Genomic DNA, 26,334 nt, shown 5'->3' with positions numbered 1-26,334 from the left:
CTCTCTCATTCTCTCTGTTAGTGAATCCTCTGTTGAAAGTTGGGCAGGAACCTGGCTGAGCTTTGATTTGGACCCAGAGGGGAGGAGGAGGAGGAAGAGAAGGAAGAGGAGGTCGAGGAAGAGGAGAACGAGGAAGATTAGGATGACACGGCATCTCAATACAGGACCGTGGCAAACCAGGATGATTTTGTTGTTTTATTCTTGCTATATTCCCTATATAGCACAAAACTTTTAACCTGAGGCCTAAGGGATGCCCATTTGAGAAGCAGACCTGGTCCTATGGTCTGATGGAGCTGACTGCCTGCACCATCCATCCATCATCTATCCATCCATCCATCCATCCATCCCTCCCTCCCTCCCTCCCTCCCTCCCTCCCTCCATCCTCCCTCCCTCCCTCCCTCCATCATCTATCCATCTATCTATCCCTCCCTCCCTCCATCCATCCACCCATCTATCCATCCATCCATCTATCCATATATCCATCCCTCCATCCACTGATTTACCATTTGCTCCTCCACTCTGCAGTACTGTACATCAGTACGTCTCATTCCCAGTGTAGGCTGGCTGTACTCAGTCGTAAGGGTGTGCTGTGTTGTGTTAAGGTTGAACAATACATTCTCTCTCATACAGACATGAGCATGCTTCCTTATTTTCATGTCATTTTCAGAGACCACTGAACACAGAACATCACAGCTTTTTGGAGAACGACGGAGAATATGACATTTGAATAAAACAACAACAGTCAGCAAGTCAAAGTTGAAGTGAATTGATGGCATAAATGTTACACTATGGGAACATAAAATGGCATTCATAAACTGTACAACGGTTAAACTTTCCATCCCTTCTAGAATATTCTCTTACGCTAAATCTACTGTATACAAACATACTACATTCTGTCAATTGAGCAGAACCTGAAAACAATCAAAGCAGTTCCTTAGAAGTAAAAAAAGAAGGAGCACTCTTCTAGTAAATCTTCTCTTCATGTTATATACAGCACGGTGAAACATACTTTACATTACAGATCACTTCACAAAGTTCACAAACAGAGAGTCAGTCTGGTGGGGGTTTGGGGTGCGGCTGCACTTCACTGAGACAGCGTCACATCTCAGGGCAGGGAGAGGACTGCCTGGGGAGTCCTAGTCGGCTCTGTGTGTGTGTTGGCTGCAGTGTGTGTGTGTGTGTGTGTATGTGTGTGTGTCTGTGTGTGTGTTTGTATATACGTATGCGTCTATGAATGTCGCAGTGTGTGATCTCCTTCATCTTCTGCCCCCTCAGATCATAGCTCTTATCACCAGCTGACCTTTGACCTGGTGGAGTGAGGCCGTCTGCTCCGCCGCTAGGCTCTGACTGGACAGGGACTCGTCCTCGCTGTCGATTGGCTCCTCTTTGACCTTTATGACCCCCAGGCGGTGGTGGGCCTCTACGATGGAGGACAGCTCCCCGAGAGAGCTGTTGCTGCCACTGCTGTTGCTGGAGCGAAGGGTGTGTTTCTGGATCACGCCACCAGGGGGCATCCTGTCCTCCTGCATGTCCATCCTCTCATCCGCCATCCTCCGGGTGTTGTCCTCCTCCTCCTCCTCTGACTCCTGCAGGTGTGGGTTGACCAGGGAGCTGGGCTGACGGAGTTGCTCGATGGACTTGGACAGCAGCTGCAGAGAGGTACAGCATCAGAGGTAATTTAGTTATAATGCTCAACGGACAGATTCATTATTATTTCACAATTCATCTTTACGTTTTATGAGTTTGACCTAGCCAGTAGAGAGTATTGTGTTCTGTGCAAAGCAGCACAAGTCAAATTCATCCAACATAACACTACATTTCCGCGTAAATAAGGCTACACAGAGATTGCAGTCACTGCTGCTGTCTCCTTAAGAGCATGCCCCAGACAGTACTATGAGGCGCTGCTATGGGTTTCATGTCTCAACATCTAGTCAAGCTTTATTTGTTAGACAACAGAAAGTGGAGCAATCACTTAAACACCTTACCCATTGACAGCTGGTAAGATAGCACAAACACTTTGGCGTAAGAACGTAGGCCTGGTATAAATATCTCTCCGGCAGAGAATTAGCCTCTTTATCTTGGTATTAGTCAACGCTTTTTATACCTCCCTCTAAAATCCTCTCTAAGCTCTTGTAAATGTCCATTAGTGATTAGTGGCCCCTATTGTTGGTGTAAAAACCTTACAAAATACCAACCTTGCAAAACAATCCTGCGCCATAGTGCTACTGTTATTCCTACCATTACTGGTGCTGCTACTGGTTCCAACACTGCTACTACTGCTGCTGCTGCTGCTGTTACCACTACCGCTAATGCTAACGCTACTGCTGCTGTTACCACTACCGCTAATGCTAACGCTACTGCTGCTGTTATCACTACCGCTAATGCTAACGCTATTGCTGCTACTGTTAACACTACCACTAATGTTAACACTACTGCTACTGCTGCTGCTGCTACTGTTACCACTACCGCTTCTGCTACTACTGCTGTTGCTACTGCTACCACTACCAATACTGCTACTACTGCTGCTGCTGCTACTGTTACCACTACCTATACTACTGCTGCTGTTACCACTACCGCTAATGCTACTACTGCTACTGTTACCATTACCGCTACTACTGCTACTCTTACCACAGCCGCTACCACTACCGCTACTACTGCTACCACTACTACTGCTACTGTTACCACTACCGCTACTACTACTACTGCTGTTGCTACTGTTACCACTACCACTTCTACTGCTACTGTTACAACTACTGCTACTGTTACCACTACTGCTGCTGCTGCTACTGTTACCACTACCGCTACTACTGCTGCTGTTACCACTACCGCTAATGCTACTACTGCTACTGTTACCACTACCGCTACTACTGCTACCACTACTACTGTTACAACTACCGCTAATGCTACTACTGCTATTGTTACCATTAACGCTCCTACTGCTGCTGCTGCTACTGTTACCACTACCGCTACTACTGCTGCTGTTACCACTACCGCTACTACTGCTGCTGTTACCACTACCGCTAATGCTACTACTGCTACTGTTACCGCTACTACGGCTACCACTACTACTGCTACTGTTACCACTACTGCTAACGCTACTACTGCTACTGTTACCACTACCGCTACTACTGCTACTGTTACCACTACCACTACTACTGCTACTGTTACCACTACCACTACTACTGCTACTGTTACCACTACTGCTCCTACTGCTGCTGCTGCTACTGTTACCAATACTGCTACTACTGCTGCTGTACCACTACCAATACTGCTACTACTGCTGCTGCTGCTACTGTTACCGCTACTACTGCTGCTGTTACCACTACCGCTAATGCTACTACTGCTACTGTTACCATTACCGCTACTACTGCTACTCTTACCACTGCCGCTACCACTACCGCTACTACTGCTACCACTACTACTGCTACTGTTACCACTACCGCTACTACTACTACTGCTGTTGCTACTGTTACCACTACCACTATTACTGCTACTGTTACCACTACCGCTCCTACTGCTGCTGCTGCTACTGTTACCACTACCGCTACTACTGCTGCTGTTACCACTACCGCTAATGCTACTACTGCTACTGTTACCACTACCGCTAACGCTACTACTGCTACTGTTACCACTACCGCTACTACTGCTACCACTACCACTGCCTGTTACCACTATCGCTACTGCTACCACTGCTGTTGCTACTGTTACCACTACCACTACTACTGCTACTGTTACAACTACTGCTACTGTTACCACTACCGCTACCACTACTACTGCTACCTTTACCACTACCGCTACTACTGCTGCTGCTCATGCTACCACTACCACTACTACTGCTACTGTTACAACTACTGCTACTGTTACCACTAGCGCTACCACTACCGCTACTACTGCTACTGTTACCACTACTACTGCTAATGTTACCACTACCGCTAACGCTACTGCTACTACTGCTGCTGCTACTGCTACCACTACCACTACTACTGCTACTGTTACCACTACGACTACCGCTACTACTGCTACCACTACCGCTACTACTGCTACTGTTACCACTACCGCTACTGCTACTACTGCTGTTGCTACTGCTACCACTACCACTACTACTGCTACTGTTACCACTAGCGCTACTACTGCTACTGTTACCACTACTACTGCTACTGTTACCACTACCACTGTTACCACTACCACTACTACTGCTACTGTTACCACTACTACTGCTACTGTTACCACTACCAATACTACTGCTACTGTTACCACTACCACTACTACTGCTACTGTTACAACTACTGCTACTGTTACCACTAGCGCTACCACTACCGCTACTACTGCTAATGTTACCACTACCGCTAACGCTACTGCTACTAATGCTGCTGCTACTGCTACCACTACCACTACTACTGCTACTGCTACTGTTACCACTACCACTAACGCTACTGCTACTACTGCTGTTGCTACTGCTACCACTACCACTACCACTACTACTGCTAATGTTACCACTACCGCTAACGCTACTACTAATGTTACCACTACCGCTAACGCTACTGCTGCTACCACTACCACTACTACTGCTACTGTTACCACTACCACTACTACTGCTACTGTTACCACTACTGCTACTGTTACCACTACCACTACCGCTACTGCTACTACTGCTGTTGCTACTGCTACCACTACCACTACTACTGCTACCACTAGCGCTACCACTAGCGCTACTACTGCTACTGTTACCACTACTACTGCTACTGTTACCACTACCACTGTTACCACTACCGCTACTACTGCTACTGTTACCACTACTACTGCTACTGTTACCACTACCACTACCACTACTTCTGTTACCACTACCACTACCGCTACTACTGCTACCACTACCACTACTACTGCTACTGTTACCACTACCATTACCGCTACTACAGCTACCACTACCACTACTACTGTTACCACTACCACTACTGCTCCTACTGCTACCACTACCTCTACTACTGCTACTGTTACCACTACTACTGCCACTGTTACCACTACCACTACTACTGCTAATGTTACCACTACCGCTAACGCTACTACTAATGTTACCACTACCGCTAACGCTACTGCTACTGCTGCTACCACTACCACTACTACTGCTACTGTTACCACTACCACTACTACTGCTACTGTTACCACTACTGCTACTGTTACCACTAGCGCTACCACTAGCGCTACTACTGCTACTGTTACCACTACTACTGCTACTGTTACCACTACCACTACCACTACTTCTGTTACCACTACCGCTACTACTGCTACTGCTACCACTACCACTACTACTGCTACTGTTACCACTACCATTACCGCTACTACAGCTACCACTACCACTACTACTGCTACTGCTACTGTTACCACTACCACTAACGCTACTGCTACTACTGCTACTGCTACCACTACCACTACCACTACTACTGCTAATGTTACCACTACCGCTAACGCTACTACTAATGTTACCACTACCGCTAACGCTACTGCTGCTACCACTACCACTACTACTGCTACTGTTACCACTACTACTGCTACTGTTACCACTACTGCTACTGTTACCACTACCACTACCGCTACTGCTACTACTGCTGTTGCTACTGCTACCACTACCACTACTACTGCTACTGTTACCACTAGCGCTACCACTAGCGCTACTACTGCTACTGTTACCACTACTACTGCTACTGTTACCACTACCACTGTTACCACTACCGCTACTACTGCTACTGTTACCACTACTACTGCTACTGTTACCACTACCACTACCACTACTTCTGTTACCACTACCACTACCGCTACTACTGCTACTGCTACCACTACCACTACTACTGCTACTGTTACCACTACCATTACCGCTACTACAGCTACCACTACCACTACTACTGTTACCACTACCACTACTGCTCCTACTGCTACCACTACCTCTACTACTGCTACTGTTACCACTACTACTGCCACTGCTACCACTACCACTACTACTGCTACTGTTACCACTACCACTACCACTACTTCTGTTACCACTACCGCTACTACTGCTACTGCTACCACTACCACTACTACTGCTACTGTTACCACTACCATTACCGCTACTACAGCTACCACTACCACTACTACTGTTACCACTACCACTACTGCTCCTACCACTAACTCTACTATTGCTACTGTTACCACTACCACTACTACTGCCACTGTTACCACTACCACTACTACTGCCACTGTTACCACTACCACTACTACTGCTACTGTTACAACTACTGCTACTGTTACCACTAGCGCTACCACTACCGCTACTACTGCTAATGTTACCACTACCGCTCACGCTACTGCTACTACTGCTGCTGCTACCACTACTACTGCTACTGTTACCACTACCACTACCACTGCTACTGCTACCACTACCACTACCACTACCGCTACTGCTACTACTGCTGTTGCTACTGCTACCACTACCACTACTACTGCTAATGTTACCACTACCGCTAACGCTACTACTAATGTTACCACTACCGCCAACGCTACTGCTACTGCTGCTACCACTACCACTACTACTGTTACCACTACCACTACTACTGCTACTGTTACCACTACCACTACCGCTACTGCTACTGCTACCACTACCACTGTTACCACTACCATTACCGCTACTACAGCTACCACTACCGCTACTACTGTTACCACTACGCCAACGCTCATCTTTACTGCTGCTGCTACCACTACCACTACTACTGCTACTGTTACCACTACCACTACTACTGCTACTGTTACCACTACCACTACCGCTACTACTGCTACTGCTACCACTACCACTGTTACCACTACCATTACCGCTACTACAGCTACCACTACCGCTACTACTGTTACCACTACCACTACTGCTCCTACTGCTACCACTACCTCTACTACTGCTACCACTACCACTACTACTGCCACTGTTACCACTACCATTACCGCTACTACTGCTACCACTACCACTACTACTGTTACCACTACCACTACTACTGCTACTGTTACCACTACCATTACCGCTACTATTGCTACCACTACTACCGCTACTATTGCTGCTGCTACTGTTACCACTACCACAACCGCTACTATTGCAGCTGCTACTGTTACCATCACCGCTAATGCTACTGCTACTACTGCTGCTGCTACCACTACCGCTACTACTACTACTGCTGTTGCTACTGTTACCACTACCACTATTACTGCTACTGTTACAACTACTGCTACTGTTACCACTACCGGTCCTACTGCTGCTGCTGCTACTGTTACCACTACCGCTACTACTGCTGCTGTTACCACTACCGCTAATGCTACTACTGCTACTGTTACCACTACCGCTAACGCTACTACTGCTACTGTTACCACTACCGCTACTACTGCTACCACTACTACTGCTACTGTTACCACTATCGCTACTGCTACAACTGCGGTTGCTACTGCTCAGTTACCACTACCACTACTACTGCTACTGTTACAACTACTGCACTGTTACCACTAGCGCTACCACTACTACTGCTACCTTTACCACTACCTTCTACCTACTGCTGCTGCTCATGCTACCACTACCACTACTACTGCTACTGTTACAACTACTGCTACTGTTACCACTAGCGCTACCACTACCGCTACTACTGCTACTGCTACCACTACTACTGCTATTGTTACCACTACCAATACTACTGCTACTGTTACCACTACCACTACTACTGCTACTGTTACAACTACTGCTACTGTTACCAATAGCGCTACCACTACCGCTACTACTGCTAATGTTACCACTACCGCTAACGCTACTGCTACTAATGCTGCTGCTACTGCTACCACTACCACTACTACTGCTAATGTTACCACTACCGCTAACGCTACTACTAATGTTACCACTACCGCTAACGCTACTGCTACTGCTGCTACCACTACCACTACTACTGCTACTGTTACCACTACCACTACTACTGCTACTGTTACCACTACTGCTACTGTTACCACTACCACTACTGCTACTAATGCTGTTGCTACTGCTACCACTACCACTACTACTGCTACTGTTACCATTAGCTACCACTACCCCGCTACTACTGCTCCACTGTTACCACTACTACTCTGCTACTGTTACCACTACCACTGCTACCACTACCACTAGTACTGCTACTGTTACCACTACTACTGCTACTGTTACCACTACCACTACTTCTGTTACCACTACCACTACCGCTACTACTGCTACTGCTACCACTACCACTACTACTGCTACTGTTACCACTACCATTACCGCTACTACAGCTACCACTACCACTACTACTGTTACCACTACCACTACTGCTCCTACTGCTACCACTACCTCTACTACTGCTACTGTTACCACTACCACTACTACTGCCACTGTTACCACTACCACTGCCACTGTTACCACTACCACTACTACTGCTACTGTTACAACTACTGCTACTGTTACCACTAGCGCTACCACTACCGCTACTACTGCTAATGTTACCACTACCGCTAACGCTACTGCTACTACTGCTGCTGCTACTGCTACCACTAGTACTGCTACTGTTACCACTACCACTGCTACTGCTACCACTACCACTACCACTACCGCTAACGCTACTGCTACTACTGCTGTTGCTACTGCTACCACTACCACTACTACTGCTAATGTTACCACTACCGCTAACGCTACTACTAATGTTACCACTACCGCTAACGCTACTGCTACTGCTGCTACCACTACCACTACTACTGCTACTGTTACCACTACCACTACCGCTACTACTGCTACTGCTACCACTACCACTGTTACCACTACCATTACCGCTACTACTGTTACCACTACCACTACTGCTCCTACTGCTACCACTACCTCTACTACTGCTACTGTTACCACTACCACTACTACTGCCACTGTTACCAAAAAAAAAACTACACTCGATCCCTCCGATGTCAACAACTACAGACCAGTATCCCTTCTTTCTTTTCTCTCCAAAACTCTTGAACGTGCCGTCCTTGCCAGCTCTCCCGCTATCTCTCAGAATGACCTTCTTGATCCAAATCAGTCAGGTTTCAAGACTAGTCATTCAACTGAGACTGCTCTTCTCTGTATCACGGAGCGCTCCGCACTGCTAAAGCTAACTCTCTCTCCTCTGCTCTCATCCTTCTAGACCTATCGGCTGCCTTCGATACTGTGAACCATCAGATCCTCCTCTCCACCCTCTCCGAGTTGGGCATCTCCGGCGCGGCCCACGCTTATTGCGTCCTACCTGACAGGTCGCTCCTACCAGGTGGCGTGGCGAGAATCCGTCTCACACCACGTGCTCTCACCACTGGTGTCCCCCAGGGCTCTGTTCTAGGCCCTCTCCTATTCTCGCTATACACCAAGTCACTTGGCTCTGTCATAACCTCACATGGTCTCTCCTATCATTGCTATGCAGACGACACACAATTAATCTTCTCCTTTCCCCCTTCTGATGATCAGGTGGCGAATCGCATCTCTGCATGTCTGGCAGACATATCAGTGTGGATGACGGATCACCACCTCAAGCTGAACCTCGGCAAGACGGGCTGCTCTTCCTCCCGGGGAAGGACTGCCCGTTCCATGATCTCGCCATCACGGTTGACAACTCCATTGTGTCCTCCTCCCAGAGCGCTAAGAACCTTGGCGTGATCCTGGACAACACCCTGTCGTTCTCAACTAACATCAAGGCGGTGGCCCGTTCCTGTAGGTTCATGCTCTACAACATCCGCAGAGTACGACCCTGCCTCACACAGGAAGCGGCGCAGGTCTAATCCAGGCACTCGTCATCTCCCGTCTGGATTACTGCAACTCGCTGTTGGCTGGGCTCCCTGCCTGTGCCATTAAACCCCTACAACTCATCCAGAACGCCGCAGCCCGTCTGGTGTTCAACCTTCCCAAGTTCTCTCACGTCACCCCGCTCCTCCGCTCTCTCCACTGGCTTCCAGTTGAAGCTTGCATCCGCTACAAGACCATGGTGCTTGCCTACGGAGCTGTGAGGGAGCCAGTGGAGAGGAATACCTATGTGAGAATGCTGTTCATCGACTACAGCTCGGCATTCAATACCATAGTACCCTCCAAGCTCGTCATCAAGCTCGAGACCCTGGGTCTCGACCCCGCCCTGTGCAACTGGGTACTGGACTTCCTGACGGGCCGCCCACAGGTGGTGAGGGTAGGCAACAACATCTCCTCCCCGCTGATCCTCAACACGGGGGCCCCACAAGGGTGCGTTCTGAGCCCTCTCCTGTACTCCCTGTTCACCCACGACTGCGTGGCCATGCACGCCTCAACTCAATCATCAAGTTTGCGGACGACACAACAGTGGTAGGCTTGATTACCAACAACCACCACCGGCCTACAGGGAGGAGGTGAGGGCCCTCGGAGTGTGGTGTCAGGAAAATAACCTCACACTCAACGTCAACAAAACTAAGGAGATGATTGTGGACTTCAGGAAACAGCAGAGGGAACACCCCTATCCACATCGATGGATCAGTAGTGGAGAGGGTAGCAAGTTTTAAGTTCCTCGGCATACACATCACAGACAAACTGAATTGGTCCACTCACACTGACAGCGTCGTGAAGAACTAGCGCAGCAGCGCTCTTCAACCTCAGGAAGCTGAAGAAATTCGGCTTGTCACCAAAAGCACTCACAAACTTCTACAGATGCACAATCGAGAGCATCCTGGCGGGCTGTATCACCGCCTGGTACGGCAACTGCTCCGCCCTCAACGTAAGGCTCTCCAGAGGGTAGTGAGGTCTGCACAACGCATCACCGGGGCAAACTACCTGCCCTCCAGGACACCTACACCACCCGATGTTACAGGAAGGCCATAAAGATCATCAAGGACATCAACCACCCGAACCACTGCCTGTTCACCCCGCTATCATCCAGAGGCGAGGTCAGTACAGGTGCATCAAAGCTGGGACGAGGAGACTGAAAAACAGCTTCTATCTCAAGGCCATCAGACTGTTAAACAGCAATCACTAACATTGAGTGGCTGCTGCCAACACACTGTCATTGACACTGACCCAACTCCAGCCACTTTAATAATGGGAATTGATGGGAAATGATGTAAATATATCACTAGCCACTTTAAACAATGCTACCTTATATAATGTTACTTACCCTACATTATTCATCTCATATGCATGTGTATATACTGTACTCTAGATCATCGACTGCATTCTTATGTCACTAGCCACTTTAACTATGCCACTTTGTTTACTTTGTCTACATACTCATCTCATATGTATATACTGTACTCGATACCATCTACTGTATGCTGCTCTGTACCATCACTCATTCATATATCCTTATGTACATATTCCTTATCCCCTTACACTGTGTATAAGACAGTAGTTTTGGAATTGTTAGTTAGATTACTTGTTGGTTATCACTGCATTGTCGGAACTAGAAGCACAAGCATTTCGCTACACTCGCATTAACATCTGCTAACCATGTGTATGTGACAAATAAAATTTTATTTGATTTGAACGGCACCTCAGTACCTCCAGGCTCTGATCAGGCCCTACACCCAAACAAGGGCACTGCGTTCATCCACCTCTGGCCTGCTCGCCTCCCTACCACTGAGGAAGTACAGTTCCCGCTCAGCCCAGTCAAAACTGTTCGCTGCTCTGGCCCCCCAATGGTGGAACAAACTCCCTCACGACGCCAGGACAGCGGAGTCAATCACCACCTTCCGGAGACACCTGAAACCCCACCTCTTTAAGGAATACCTAGGATAGGATAAAGTAATCCCTCTCACCCCCCTTAAAAGATTTAGATGCACTACTGTTCCACTGGATGTCATAAGGTGAATGCACCAATTTGTAAGTCGCTCTGGATAAGAGCGTCTGCTAAATGACTTAAATGTAAATGTTACCACTACCATTACCGCTACTACTGCTACCACTACCACTACTACTGTTACCACTACCACTACCGCTATTACTGCTACTGTTACCACTACCACAACCGCTACTATTGCAGCTGCTACTGTTACCATCACCGCTAATGCTACTGCTACTACTGCTGCTGCTACCACTACCGCTACTACTGTTACTGTTACCACTACTGCTACCACTACTACCGCTACTATTGCTGCTGCTACTGTTACCACTACCACAACCGCTACTATTGCAGCTGCTACTGTTATCATTACCGCTAATGCTACTTCTACTACTGCTGTTGCTACTGCTACCACTACCGCTACTACTGCTACTGTTACCACTACAACTACTACTGCTACTGTTACAACTACCACTACTACTGCTACTGTTACCACTACCAATACTACCACTACCGCTACTACTGTTACCACTACTACTGCTACTGTTACCACTACCCCTACTACCACTACTACTGTTACCACTACCCCTACTACCACTACCCCTACCACTACCACTGCTACTGTTACCACTACCGCTACTACTGCTACCACTACCGCTACTGCTACTACTGCTGTTGCTACTGCTACCACTACCACTACCGCTACTACTGCTAATGTTACCACTATCACTACCACTGTTGCCACTACCATTACCGCTACTACTGCTACTATTGCTGCTGCTACTGTTACCACTACCACTACCACTACTATGTTTGAGATCAATTGACACTCTTTACCATGGCACTTTGAGATTTATTTTAAACTGTTCAGAAATGTGGTGGGTACTCTCTTCGTTCGCTGGACTTTATCCTGCTAACTGTTCCAGTAATGACTTGGTGCTGCCTATCTTGAGCCCTTCCTGGTTAAATAAAGGTTAAATAAATAAAATAAACTCTTACCATTACCGCTACTACTATCGCTACTACTGATACTGTTACCACTACCGCTACCACATACCGCTACTACTGCTACTGTTACCACTACCACTACTACTGTTACTAAATTAAATGAAATCAAAGTTTATTTGTCACGTGCGCCGAATACAACAGGTGTAGACATTACAGTGAAATGCTTACTTACAGGCTCTAACCAATAGTGCGGAGAGAATAATTTTTTAAACTATGTGTGTGTGTAGGTAAGTAAAGAAATAAAACAACAGTAAAAAGACATTTGAAAATAAGAGTAGCAAGGCTGTATACAGACACCTGTTAGTCAGGCTTGTTGAGGTAGTATGTACATGTGGGTATGGTTAAAGTGGGGTAGCAGTAGCGTAAAAAGAGGGGTTGGCGGGTGGTGGGTCACAATGCAGATAGCCCGGTTAGCCAATGTGCAGGAGCACTGGTTGGTCGGGCCAATTGAGGTAGTATGTACATGAATGTATAGTTAAAGTGACTATACATATAAGATAAACAGAGAGTAGCAGCAGCGTAAAAGAGGGGTTGGGGGGGGGAACACAATGCAAATAGTCCATGCAAATAACCATTTGATTACCTGTTCAGGAGTCTTATGGCTTGGGAGTAAAAACTGTTGAGAGGCCTTTTTGTCCTAGACTTGGCACTCCAGTACCGCTTGCCATGTGGCAGTAGAGAGAACAGTCTATGACTGGGGTGGCTGGGGTCTTTGACAATTTTCAGGGCCTTCCTCTGACACCGCCTGGTGTAGAGGTCCTGGATGGCAGGCAGCTTTGCCCCAGTAATGTCCTGGGCCGTAAACACTTCCCTCTGAAGTGCCTTGCGGTCAGAGGCCATGCAATTGCCGTACCAGGCAGTGATGCAACCGGTCAGGATGCTCTCGATGTTGCAGCTTTAGAACCTTTTGAGGATCTCAGGATCAATGCCAAATCTTTTTAGTTTCCTGAGGGGGAATAGGCTTTGTCGTGCCCTCTTCACGACTGTCTTGGTGTGTTTGGACCATTCAGTTTGTTGTTGATGTGGACACCAAGGAATTTGAAGCTCTTAACCTGCTCCATTACAGCCCCGTCGATGAGAATGGGGACGTGCTCGGTGCACCTTTTCCTGTAGTCCACAATCATCCCCATAGTCTTGGTTACGTTGAGGGATAGGTTATTATTCTGGTGCCACTCGGCCAGGTCTCTGGCCTCCTCCCTATAGGCTGTCTTGTCGGTGATCAGGCCTCCCACTGTTGTGTCATCAGCAAACTTAATGATGGTGTTGGAGTCGTGCCTGGCCATGCAGTCGTGGGTGAACAGGGAGTACAGGAGGGGACTGAGCACGCACCCCTGGGGAGCTCCAGTGTTGAGGATCAGTGTGGCAGATGTGTTGCTACCTACCCTCACCATCTGGGGGCGGCCCATCAGGAAGTCCAGGATCCAGTTGCAGAGGGTGGTGTTTAGTCCCAGGATCCTTAGCTTAGTGATGAGCTTTGAGGATACTATGGTGTTGAACGCTGATCTGTAGTCAATGAATAGCATTCTCACATAGGTGTTCCTTTTGTCCAGGTGGGAAAGGGCAGTGTGAAGTGCAATAGAGATTGCATCATCTGTGGATCTTTTTGGGCAGTATGCAAATTAGGGTAGGTCTAGGGTTTCTGGGATAATGATGTTACCAGCCTTTCAAAGCACTTCATGGCTACGGATGTGAGTGCCACGGGTCTGCTGTTGCTACTGCTACCACAACCACTACCGCTACTACTGCTACTGTTACCACTACCATTACCGCTACTACTGCTACTGTTACCACTACCGCTAATGCTACTACTGCTGTTGCTACTGCTACCACTACTACCGCTACTATTGTTGCTGCTACTGTTACCACTACCGCTACTATTGCTGCTGCTACTGTTACCGCTACCACTACCGCTACAACCAGCCACTGCTACTGTTGTACCACTACCGCTGCTGCTGCTACAGCTACTGTTACCACTACTGCTACTGCTACCCTTTGCTACTACAGTACAACTCCAATTGCTACTGCTACTTCTACTCCTGCTGCTGCTACCTCTACTGCTACTACTACTACTGTTACTGCTACTGATGTAAATGAATTGGGCCAATGACTAAGATCCTTCTAAATAAACACAGAGCTCATCTCTGATTAGTAGACATTTATAACCTCCTCTTAGTGAGAGAGGTGCTTTGGTCTAAAGGATCTACTGTTATTGACCTGAGTGCTCACATCAGGGGTGATAGAGTAGCTAGGGTTATTTGTTTAGATAACCATCCAATACCCCTTCCTCCCGTCAATCAAATGCACCTTCAAGCTCAAGGAATGCTTGTGCATAGCAAAACCTATTTTGAGTCACTGCATTATTTGTTTTGTATATTGATTAATAAGAGGGACTAGAATCAGAACTAAGGAAGTGTTTTAAACAGTCCTCCATTGGGAGGTTTGACTGGGGAGACTTAAACTGTGTAGTTAGGGGACTTTTGAGGCCCTTCCTTGTTAGTTTTAAGTGAGAGTTGCGCGTTTTGTTGCTCTCAGATTCCTATGGCTGTTTGAGGGCTTGTGCATTGGGACAGATCAGTGTGAGAGCAACACAATGCTGCGTTTCACTGTGTCTCTCTGGCTGTGTCTCTGTATGTCCGCCACCTCAACCACTCACTTCCCGTGGCTGAATAATTGCACTCTGCCGATGACACGGTCACCACAGCCTGCTCACAGGAACACAAATATTGCCACAGAGGAACAAAAGCGTGTATTCTGGGGCCATTTGAACTTGGCTGAATTGAATTTCACAGGGTTTGCATGCGAATGCCACTGATGCCTTAAGCTATGATAACAGAATTAGTGCTATGGGAAGCATTTCTTCCCCTATTTGAAGTCAGGCTCAACTTGTTTACTTAGCAGAAATAGCACAGGGAGGCTGAGCCGGGTGGAAGGGCTCTGTAAACACAAAGCAGCTACCACAGAAAGTTTGATAAGACTAAATATAGCCTCAGAATTTGTGTGTATAAACTGCTGAAATTAAAATCCCCACTGGGCACACACTTGGTGATTTTAATGTATAGGTTGCATGTATTATTTACAGGCGATATGGGGTCCAGTTACTCTCCGGGATTTTAGTGTACAGCAAAAGTACAGTAAAGGTCAGTTATGTGGCTGATTGATGTGGACTCTGCTGCTGGTACTGTTTCAGTTTTCTACATCATAATGAATGGACAGGGGGACCTGATCCTAGATACACACTCCTACTCTGCTGCTGGTACTGTTTCTTACCTTATTGATGTAGATCAGTTTAGTTTTCTACATCATAATGAATGGACAGGGGGACATGATCCTAGATACACACTACTACTCTGCTGCTGGTACTGTTTCTTACCTTATTGATGTGGATCTGCTGCTGGTATTGTTTCTGCTTCTCCAGGAAGTGCTGGTGTTGCTGCTGGATGACCAGCTGAGCCAGGGTGCTCTGGGGCAGAGGGGCTGATTGGGTCCGGTTCAGGGGCCGGTGCTTGGGTAGCTTGGGTCTGCTGTTGGAGGAGGGCCTGTCCTTCATGGCCAGAGGGGAGTGGGGGTGGGTGGGCATGGTGCCTTGACCTGGAGGGGCAAGACGGCGGCACTAAGATTCAACGTTCTAAATCTACACTAATTCCAACTCATTTAATTCATGATCTTCATGACCACTTCTTCAACTAATTATAAGGAATATTTAATCATTCAATATCTCTCCCATTCAAAGTGGTGTAATTCTATTGCCCAGTAACCTGGTCAGATTGTAGTCTTGGACTGAAAAGTTCCACTGTGATTTTCCATTGAGTATGCTTTTAGTCAGGACTAAGCTTAATCAATGTCTGGGAAACGGGCCCTACATCTTGGTTTAAGTCTGTCTCAGTGTAAGGACTCACCAGAGGAGGAGAGGATCTTCTGCCGTCTTATCTGTTCCTTCTGAAGGAGGTGTTGGAGCAGGGCCTGATGGCTGGGGGACACCTTGGTCTCCATGGAGGTCACTGTGGGCATGGGCACAGGCCCCAGGAGCTGCCCTGGTAGACCATGCCTGACCTCCCCAGTCTTCTCCTTCAGCCCGATGGCAGCCTGAGAGAACACAGAGACACACAGAGCAGGGACTTAGAAATACAACTGAGGACTAAAGTTCTCACAATATAATGGTGCTTCTATATATTCTATTAAGTTTTCATTCCCAAAAAACTGAGAAGAGTTGTCATTTTGTGCAGTCAATCACCTCTTCAAATGGTTACACTCTTTCTACCCAGCTGATGTACCAGACAGGTTTCAATGTAAGGAATGTGTCAGGGAGCTAAAAGTGATGTATCATGCACTGCTTTGGCCCTTATCTGGACTGGAGCTAGCTGTACTTGACCGGGCAAGGGGCCGCTGGGACGTTTTAAAAAGCTGTGATTAATGAGGTCATATAGAGAGAGATAAGAGGAGGCCTGACAACAGACTCTTAACAACATCTAACATCTAAGTGGAATAAAATAATCTGGGGTTAAAGGTCGTTGCCCTGCTGCCGTATGTATAATCCTGACAGCCACGGATGCTCAAGTCTTTCAACAGCCAGACAAGGCAGAGAACATCTCTCAAACTACACTTCCCTTTGTTTTCAGTGAAAACCTGACTTTGTTATCTAAGAATCTATTGTTGGCTAAAACCTTTTTTGAACCACCTGGCTATGTATTACAAAAGTGGTTCAATTAAAAGCGTTACAGAATGTTGTTCTATAAATTAAAGACTAGTTGATAGCTATCTATGTAACAAATTAGAAATCCTCTCTCTAATGGCCTGTGTTTGTGAGAAGGTGTAAAAGCTAGCCAGCTAGCTAACCAGGATCAGGTCAAGGGTGGCTGGTTGTACTAGCTAGCCAGGATCAGGTCATGGTGGCTGGTTGTACTAGCTAACCAGGATCAGGTCAAGGGTGGCTGGTTGTACTAGCTAGCCAGGACCAGGTCAAGGGTGGCTGGTTGTACTAGCTAACCAGGATCAGTTCATGGGTGGCTGGTTGTACTAGCTAGCCAGGATCAGGTCAAGGGTGGCTGGTTGTACTAGCTAGCCAGGACCAGGTCAAGGGTGGCTGGTTGTACTAGTTAGCCAGGATCACGTCAAGGGTGGCTGGTTGTACTAGCTAGCCAGGATCAGGTCATGGGTGGCTGGTTGTACTAGCTAGCCAGGACCAGGTCAAGGGTGGCTGGTTGTACTAGCTAGCCAGGATCAGGTCAAGGGTGGCTGGTTGTACTAGCTAGCCAGGACCAGGTCAAGGGTGGCTGGTTGTTCTAGCTAGCCAGGATCAGTTCAAGGGTGGCTGGTTGTACTAGCTAGCCAGGATCAGTTCAAGGGTGGCTGGTTGTACTAACTAGCCAGGATCAGTTCAAGGGTGGCTGGTTGTACTGGTTAATCAGGATCAGTTCATGGTGGCTGGTTGTACTAGCTAACCAGGATGAGTCATGGTGGCTGGTTGTACTGGTTAATCAGGATCAGTTCATGGTGGCTGGTTGTACTGGTTAATCAGGATCAGTTCATGGTGGCTGGTTGTACTGGCTAACCAGGATGAGTCATGGTGGCTGGTTGTACTGGTTAATCAGGATCAGTTCATGGTGGCTGGTTGTACTAGCTAACCAGGATGAGTCATGGTGGCTGGTTGTACTAGCTAACCAGGATGAGTCATGGTGGCTGGTTGTACTGGTTAATCAGGACCAGGTCATGGTGGCTGGTTGTACTGGTTAATCAGGATCAGTTCATGGTGGCTGGTTGTACTGGTTAATCAGGACCAGGTCATGGTGGCTGGTTGTACTGGCTAACCAGGATGAGTCATGGTGGCTGGTTGTACTGGCTAACCAGGATGAGTCATGGTGGCTGGTTGTACTAGCTAACCAGGATGAGTCATGGTGGCTGGTTGTACTGGCTAACCAGGATGAGTCATGGTGGCTGGTTGTACTGGTTAATCAGGATCAGGTCATGGTGGCTGGTTGTACTGGTTAATCAGGATCAGGTCATGGTGGCTGGTTGTACTGGCTAACCAGGATCAGGTCATGGTGGCTGGTTATACTAGCTAACCAGGATGAGTCATGGTGGCTGGTTGTACTAGCTAACCAGGATGAGTCATGGTGGCTGGTTGTACTAGCTAACCGGGATGAGGTCATGGTGGCTGGTTGTACTAGCTAGCCAGGACCAGGTCAAGGGTGGCTGGTTGTACTAGCTAACCAGGATCAGTTCAAGGGTGGCTGGTTGTACTAGCTAGCCAGGACCAGGTCAAGGGTGGCTGGTTGTACTAGCTAGCCAGGATCAGTTCAAGGGTGGCTGGTTGTACTGGTTAATCAGGATCAGGTCATGGTGGCTGGTTGTACTGGCTAACCAGGATGAGTCATGGTGGCTGGTTGTACTGGCTAGCCAGGATCAGGTCATGGTGGCTGGTTGTACTGGCTAACCAGGATGAGTCATGGTGGCTGGTTGTACTGGTTAATCAGGACCAGGTCATGGTGGCTGGTTGTACTGGTTAATCAGGATCAGGTTATGGTGGCTGGTTGTACTGGTTAATCAGGATCAGGTCATGGTGGCTGGTTGTACTGGCTAACCAGGATCAGGTCATGGTGGCTGGTTATACTAGCTAACCAGGATGAGTCATGGTGGCTGGTTGTACTAGCTAACCAGGATGAGTCATGGTGGCTGGTTGTACTAGCTAACCGGGATGAGGTCATGGTGGTTGGTTGTACTGGCTAACCAGGATGAGTCATGGTGGCTGGTTGTACTAGCTAACCGGGATGAGGTCATGGTGGCTGGTTATACTAGCTAACCAGGATGAGTCATGGTGGCTGGTTGTACTAGCTAACCAGGATGAGTCATGGTGGCTGGTTGTACTAGCTAACCGGGATGAGGTCATGGTGGCTGGTTGTACTAGCTAGCCAGGACTAGGTCAAGGGTGGCTGGTTGTACTAGCTAACCAGGATGAGTCATGGTGGCTGGTTTTACTGGCTAACCAGGATCAGGGCATGGTGGCTGGTTGTGTTGGCTGACCAGGATCAGGTCATGGTGGCTGGTGGTACTCACACTGATCTGGGAGGAGGTGGCGGAGAGGCCCAGGGTGATGTTGGGTAAGGAGGGAGACGTGTATAAGCTCAGAAGGTTGGACATGGAGCCCTCTGGACGAAATAACCTAGGCTGTGATGGCCAGCGCTGAAATGACAGGAAGAGAGGGAGGGAGAGATAGAGATAGATAGATAGAGAGATTTAGAAAATCGGAACTATGGGACATTTAAAGAGCAACAAGAGCACTGTAAGAGCACATTTAAAAGAGCAACAAGAGCACAGGGAGCGGACGATGTTCCGTATAGCAGAAAGATATGCGCTATTACTGACGGATGATCAAAATGAGTGCCACTTAAAAGTGTGTCATCAAATTGTAGGATTTTGTGAAGACAACATGATCAGGAATCGTTTAGCATTACCCCCCCCCCCCACACCCCCATCCACCAGAAATCTACCCTTCTCTTCAAAAGATCTCTGTACCCCGTCCCTGGTCTTCCCATCCTCCAGCCCCAGGCCTCACCCTCCTCAGGCTACTCTCTCTACCAGAGAAGATCAGTGTAGCTGGGGCATGCTTCCTGTACCCAGCAGGGCCAGCAGAGCAGCCTAGCAGCATGTGGTTCTGGAAGAGCCATGTTTATCCTTCCAACCCCCTCTAGTATTCAGTGACCTGAACAGGGATATCCGGCCTGTATTCCACCCCAGGGACCCGTTCCCTCTGAAAAAGGATACCTAATGTAACGGTGTACAAACACAACTTGCTTTTGCAACAGGCATGAGGCCTTCGGTTAGCCCCCGCCAGTTAGCCCCCACTAACAGTCCTGCCACAGTACGTTTCATGAGAGAACGAGTCTCAGCTTTGGGCTGATACAATAGCAATCCTGTGTGTTTATGTTGTTAGCATGTGGGTGGGTGTCTTTGGCTACCAGCGCCTGGGATATCAATTAAGCTCCACGGTTCCCCCCCTCCAACCCAATGGCAGGCCTGTTACTCCCCTCTCAATGTCACTGAGGTCCCTGAAAGAGTAAACATCGCTGGTTAAAGAAAACACAGCTGCTCTGTTAAAGATGGTTCAGAGATGTATCATATCTGCCACCCGCTAGAACGCAGTGTTTTGTGAGGCTGGGGTCCTAGGAGAGCCTCTGCCCCCGGCTAGTTACTGAGTCATGAATCTATTGGGGAAGGCCTCAGAAGGAAGGGAACAACTCACAGGGCTGTGGTCAGACAGCTCAGTGACAGATATACTATGACACGCCAACAGAAAGCTTGGATTCTTTTAGACTGCTTTTGGAATATTTTAGTTGTTGTTGAATATTTGGATTCTATTTTAGCGTAGAGCAGCTAAATAGCTTTGCACGATACGTGTTGAGCAAGGAATAAATTCAAGAGGTATGAAAATTGTGAATCGAGATACTGGATGAGGCATTTTTAACCACAAAACCATAGGGAAATCCACAGGGATCCAAGATGCTTTCTGCCCTGAGAATTTATAGAGATTGAATTGCAACAAAATTGTTGCTGCCAATATTGCCTCACCATAAGAGTTCATGCCATGGATATGCAAACGCTTTGCATTTCACCCTTTATGAAAAATAAGACATAAGAAGAAAAGGAAAATAAATAGTAAGTAAAAAGAAAGAAGTAAAGCAGGTGTGTATTACGTATGTCTACATTATGGGAGAGCTGTGTCTCTTTACCCTCAGTGTGGGGAGTCATTTCTACTGGACTGTAACAGACTGAACGCTTAGAGACAGACGGCAGGGACAACTGGCTGTTTTCATAGCTGCACACACACACACACAGACACACACACACACACACAGGCAGGCAGGCAGACAGGGGTGTCTGAGACATGACTTAAGAAGTTAGATTTTCACGATTCAGATTATTTATCTTGAATCCACTTGAATCAATTGAAAGTCACCGTAGTGTGTAGAGGATAAATACAAGCGGTCTGGCTACTGTTCTTTAGCTTTTGCTTTGGTTGCTCCTTGGGGTTTAGGCCGGGTCACTGTGAAGCACTTTGTGACAACTGCTGATGTAAAAAGGGCTTAATAAAATAAAATGGATTGATTGATGGTCTGGGTTCATACCTCGGTTTTTGTGGTGGTGGGGAGAGAGGAGGGCCCGTTCTCAGCCCCCAGGGCGCTGGAGGCTCCGATGGGAGAGCTGGGTCCTGAGCCTGGGGCACTGTTAGTTACTGTAGAGTCTGTGAAGAGGACAGAGATACTGTTAGTGACTGTAGAGTCTGTGAAGAGGACAGAGATAATGTTAGTTACTGTAGAGTCTGTGAAGAGGACAGAGATAATGTTAGTGATTGTAGAGTCTGTGAAGAGGACAGAGATAATGTTAGTGACTGTAGAGTCTGTGAAAAGGACAGAGATAATGTTAGTGACTGTAGAGTCTGTGAAGGGGACAGAGATAATGTTAGGGGCCGTAGAGTCTGTGAAGGGGACAGAGATAATGTTAGTGGCTGTAGAGTCTGTGAAGAGGACAGAGATAATGTTAGTGACTGTAGAGTTTGTGAAGGGGACAGAGATAGAGATTGTTATTGGCTATAGAGAGGACATAAATAGACATAAAGGAGTGACAGGGAAACAAGCTCCTAACACCATAATGTGTCCTTTGGCTGCACCATCACAGCTCTCTCTGTCAATACAGAGTTATTCCACAGCAGATCTGCTACAATATGTGTCAACAACAATCTTACCCATCATTTCTAGGGCCCTCTTCTTGTAGGGGGTCATGACGTTGCTGTCTTTCCTCTTCAGCAGTGGACTACTCCTCCTCTCTGCTACTTTCTGCTTCAGTCTAGACTTCACCTTCAGGTTGGGCTCTGAGGCTGGAGGAGGACAGAGAGGAGGAGGGAGAGAGGGGATGGTTTAGTAAGACTCAGGCTAGAGGAGGACAGAGAGAGAGAGATAGAGAGAGAGAGAGAGAGAGAGAGAGAGAGAGAGAGGGAGAGGGGTAGAGCGAGAAGGGGAGAGGGAGAGAGAGAGAGAGACACAGAGGGAGGGGGAGAGAGAGAGAGAGAGAGAGAGAGAGAGAGAGAGAGAGAGGGAGAGAGAGTGGTTTCTTAAGACTGAGGCTGGAGGGGGAGAGAGAGAGAGACTATGGTTCAGCATAGTTCATACTCCATGTACTAGATCTATTTATATGCCTGTAGTGGTTGATGTTGGTGGCCACTGTCACTAACAGAAGACAGCCACCAATCAGCTTGAGTTCCCTCAAAGAACTGTTTACCAGTGGGAGGTACTGTAGCTCACACCTGACAGGATTCAAAGATGGTTTTGATATATTGTAGACCCGACCAGGACAGAATGACCCATACCCTCCATATCTTTAAACACAATCCTAAAAATGAGGAACAACTCAGCAAGATCAGAATAGTGGTCCTGTCAAAGTTTGAATACATTTAAACCTGTAAGAAGAAGTATAGACACAGTTCTGGTGGTTTCTCTTCAACCAAATCACACCATTTCATTTCAGAGAGAAAATTCTGAGCTGTTTGAGGAGATGCAATGAGTCAAGATTGGGCCCATTTCCACCTCATCTGGTCTAAATTAGGTTGAGCAACATACAGGGTCTCTCTAAGTGAAGTGGTCGCTACCTGCTGCCCTGGTGACCACAGCCTGATACAGTAGCAGCAGTTAAACTAACACAAACGCATGGCAGATGTTTCAGATACGTTCCTCACACCATCCCCACATTCCTAATGCAAACCAGAGATGCCACCCCAAACACAACACACACACACACACACACACACACACACACACACCCATGTCACTGGACAAACACGTCCCAGGCTAAATGAATCCAGACCCACTTTTAGATGAAGTCCTAATGGACAGCCTCTGTTTGACAGGAATATGAAGAAAGTCAAGTAGTGACAGAGAGAAGTTGAGAGAGTGACTACTGGACTGCTACCAAGGAGTAGGAAACATGGACAAATAACATGGAACCAAGCCAAATGATCAGCTCCTACTATTTATTTATTTGATTTATTTCACCTTTATTTAACCAGGTAGGCTAGTTGAGAACAAGTTCTCATTTACAACTGCGACCTGGCCAAGATAAAGCATAGCAGTGTGAACAGACAACAACACAAAGTTACACATAAACAAACGTACAGTCAATAACACAAAGAAAAGAAAAATAGAAAAATGTATGTACAGTGTTTGGAAATGTAGAAGAGTAGGGAGGTAAGGCAATAAATAGGCTCTAGAGGCTAAAATAATTACAATTTAGCATTAATACTGGAGTGATAGATGAGCAGATGATGATGTGCAAGTAGAGATACTAGGATGCAAAGAGCAAGAGGGTAAGTAATAATATGGGGATGAGGTAATCGGGGTGCTATTTACAGATTGGCTGTGTAAAGGTACAGTGATTGGTAAACTGCTCTGACAGCTGATGCTTAAAGTTAGAGAGGGAGATATAAGACTCCAGCTTCAGAGATTTTTGCAATTCGTTCCAGTCATTGGCTGCAGAGAACTGGAAGGAAAGGCAGACAAAGGAAGTGTTGGCTTTGTGGATGACCAGTGAGATATGGAGCGCGGGCTATGGTGGGTGTTGCTATGGTGACCAGTGAGCTGAGATAAGGAGGGGATTTACCTAGCAAAGACTTATAGATGACCTGGAGCCAGTGGGTTTGGCGACGGAAATGTAGTGAGGGCCAGCCAACGAGAGCATACAGGTCACAGTGGTGGGTAGTATATGGGGCAGTGGTGGGTAGTATATGGGGCAGTGGTGGTAGTATATGGGACAGTGGTGGGTAGTATATGGGGCAGTGGTGGGTAGTATATGGGGCTTTTGTGGGTAGTATATGGGACAGTGGTGGGTAGTATATGGGACAGTGGTGGGTAGTATATGGGGCAGTGGTGGGTAGTATATGGGGCAGTGGTGGGTAGTATATGGGGCTTTGGTGGGTAATATATGGGACAGTGGTGGGTAGTATATGGGACAGTGGTGGGTAGTATATGGGGCAGTGGTGGGTAGTATATGGGGCAGTGGTGGGTAGTATATGGGGCAGTGGTGGGTAGTATATGGGGCAGTGGTGGGTAGTATATGGGGCTTTGGTGGGTAGTATATGGGACAGTGGTGGGTAGTATATGGGACAGTGGTGGGTAGTATATGGGGCAGTGGTGGGTAGTATATGGGGCAGTGGTGGGTAGTATATGGGGCAGTGGTGGGTAGTATATGGGGCAGTGGTGGGTAGTATATGGGGCAGTGGTGGGTAGTATGTGGGGCAGTGGTGGGTAGTATATGGGACAGTGATGGGTAGTATATGGGGCAGTGGTGGGTAGTATATGGGGCAGTGGTGGGTAGTATATGGGGCAGTGGTGGGTAGTATATGAGGCTTTGGTGGGTAGTATATGGGGCAGTGGTGGGTAGTATATGGGGCAGTGGTGGGTAGTATATGGGGCAGTGGTGGGTAGTATATGGGGCTTTGGTGGGTAGTATATGGGACAGTGGTGGGTAGTATATGGGACAGTGGTGGGTAGTATATGGGGCAGTGGTGGGTAGTATATGGGGCAGTGGTGGGTAGTATATGGGGCAGTGGTGGGTAGTATATGGGGCAGTGGTGGGTAGTATATGGGGCAGTGGTGGGTAGTATATGGGGCAGTGGTGGGTAGTATATGGGGCTTTGGTGGGTAGTATATGGGACAGTGGTGGGTAGTATATGGGACAGTGGTGGGTAGTATATGGGGCAGTGGTGGGTAGTATATGGGGCAGTGGTGGGTAGTATATGGGGCAGTGGTGGGTAGTATATGGGGCAGTGGTGGGTAGTATATGGGGCAGTGGTGGGTAGTATGTGGGGCAGTGGTGGGTAGTATATGGGACAGTGGTGGGTAGTATATGGGGCAGTGGTGGGTAGTATATGGGGCAGTGGTGGGTAGTATATGGGGCAGTGGTGGGTAGTATACGGGGCAGTGGTGGGTAGTATACGGGACAGTGGTGGGTAGTATATGGGGCAGTGGTGGGTAGTATATGGGGCTTTGGTGGGTAGTATATGGGGCAGTGGTGGGTAGTATATGGGACAGTGGTGGGTAGTATATGGGACAGTGGTGGGTAGTATATGGGGCAGTGGTGGGTAGTATATGGGGCAGTGGTGGGTAGTATATGGGGCAGTGGTGGGTAGTTTATGGGACAGTGGTGGGTAGTATATGGGACAGTGGTGGGTAGTATATGGGACAGTGGTGGGTAGTATATGGGACAGTGGTGGGTAGTATATGGGACAGTGGTGGGTAGTATATGGGGCAGTGGTGGGTAGTATATGGGGCAGTGGTGGGTAGTATATGGGGCAGTGGTGGGTAGTATATGGGACAGTGGTGGGTAGTATATGGGACAGTGGTGGGTAGTATATGGGGCAGTGGTGGGTAGTATATGGGACAGTGGTGGGTAGTATATGGGGCAGTGGTGGGTAGTATATGGGGCAGTGGTGGGTAGTATATGGGACAGTGGTTGGTAGTATATGGGA

The 26,334-nt window shown here is 47.8% G+C and overlaps 1 protein-coding gene across 1 annotated transcript in view; it reads right to left on the bottom strand.

The window, feature by feature from the left end:
• Window positions 1-707: 707 nt before the first annotated feature.
• LOC135575033 (histone deacetylase 9-B-like) overlaps window positions 708-26,334 on the bottom strand; it is a 55,895-nt gene continuing 30,268 nt past the window's right edge. Inside the window, exons 4-9 of the mRNA XM_065027166.1 lie at window positions 22,561-22,692; window positions 21,944-22,059; window positions 19,875-20,000; window positions 16,721-16,907; window positions 16,195-16,412; window positions 708-1,649 (exon numbers count right to left, since the gene is read on the bottom strand). Coding sequence (XP_064883238.1) covers window positions 1,272-1,649; window positions 16,195-16,412; window positions 16,721-16,907; window positions 19,875-20,000; window positions 21,944-22,059; window positions 22,561-22,692 — 1,157 coding nt within the window. The 3' untranslated portion in view covers window positions 708-1,271. The remainder of the gene's footprint in view (window positions 1,650-16,194; window positions 16,413-16,720; window positions 16,908-19,874; window positions 20,001-21,943; window positions 22,060-22,560; window positions 22,693-26,334) is intronic.

The sequence above is a fragment of the Oncorhynchus nerka genome, linkage group LG14 (genome assembly GCF_034236695.1).
Source record: "Oncorhynchus nerka isolate Pitt River linkage group LG14, Oner_Uvic_2.0, whole genome shotgun sequence".
NCBI classification, from domain to species: domain Eukaryota; kingdom Metazoa; phylum Chordata; class Actinopteri; order Salmoniformes; family Salmonidae; genus Oncorhynchus; species Oncorhynchus nerka.
This window is presented reverse-complemented; position numbering and strand designations above follow the sequence as displayed.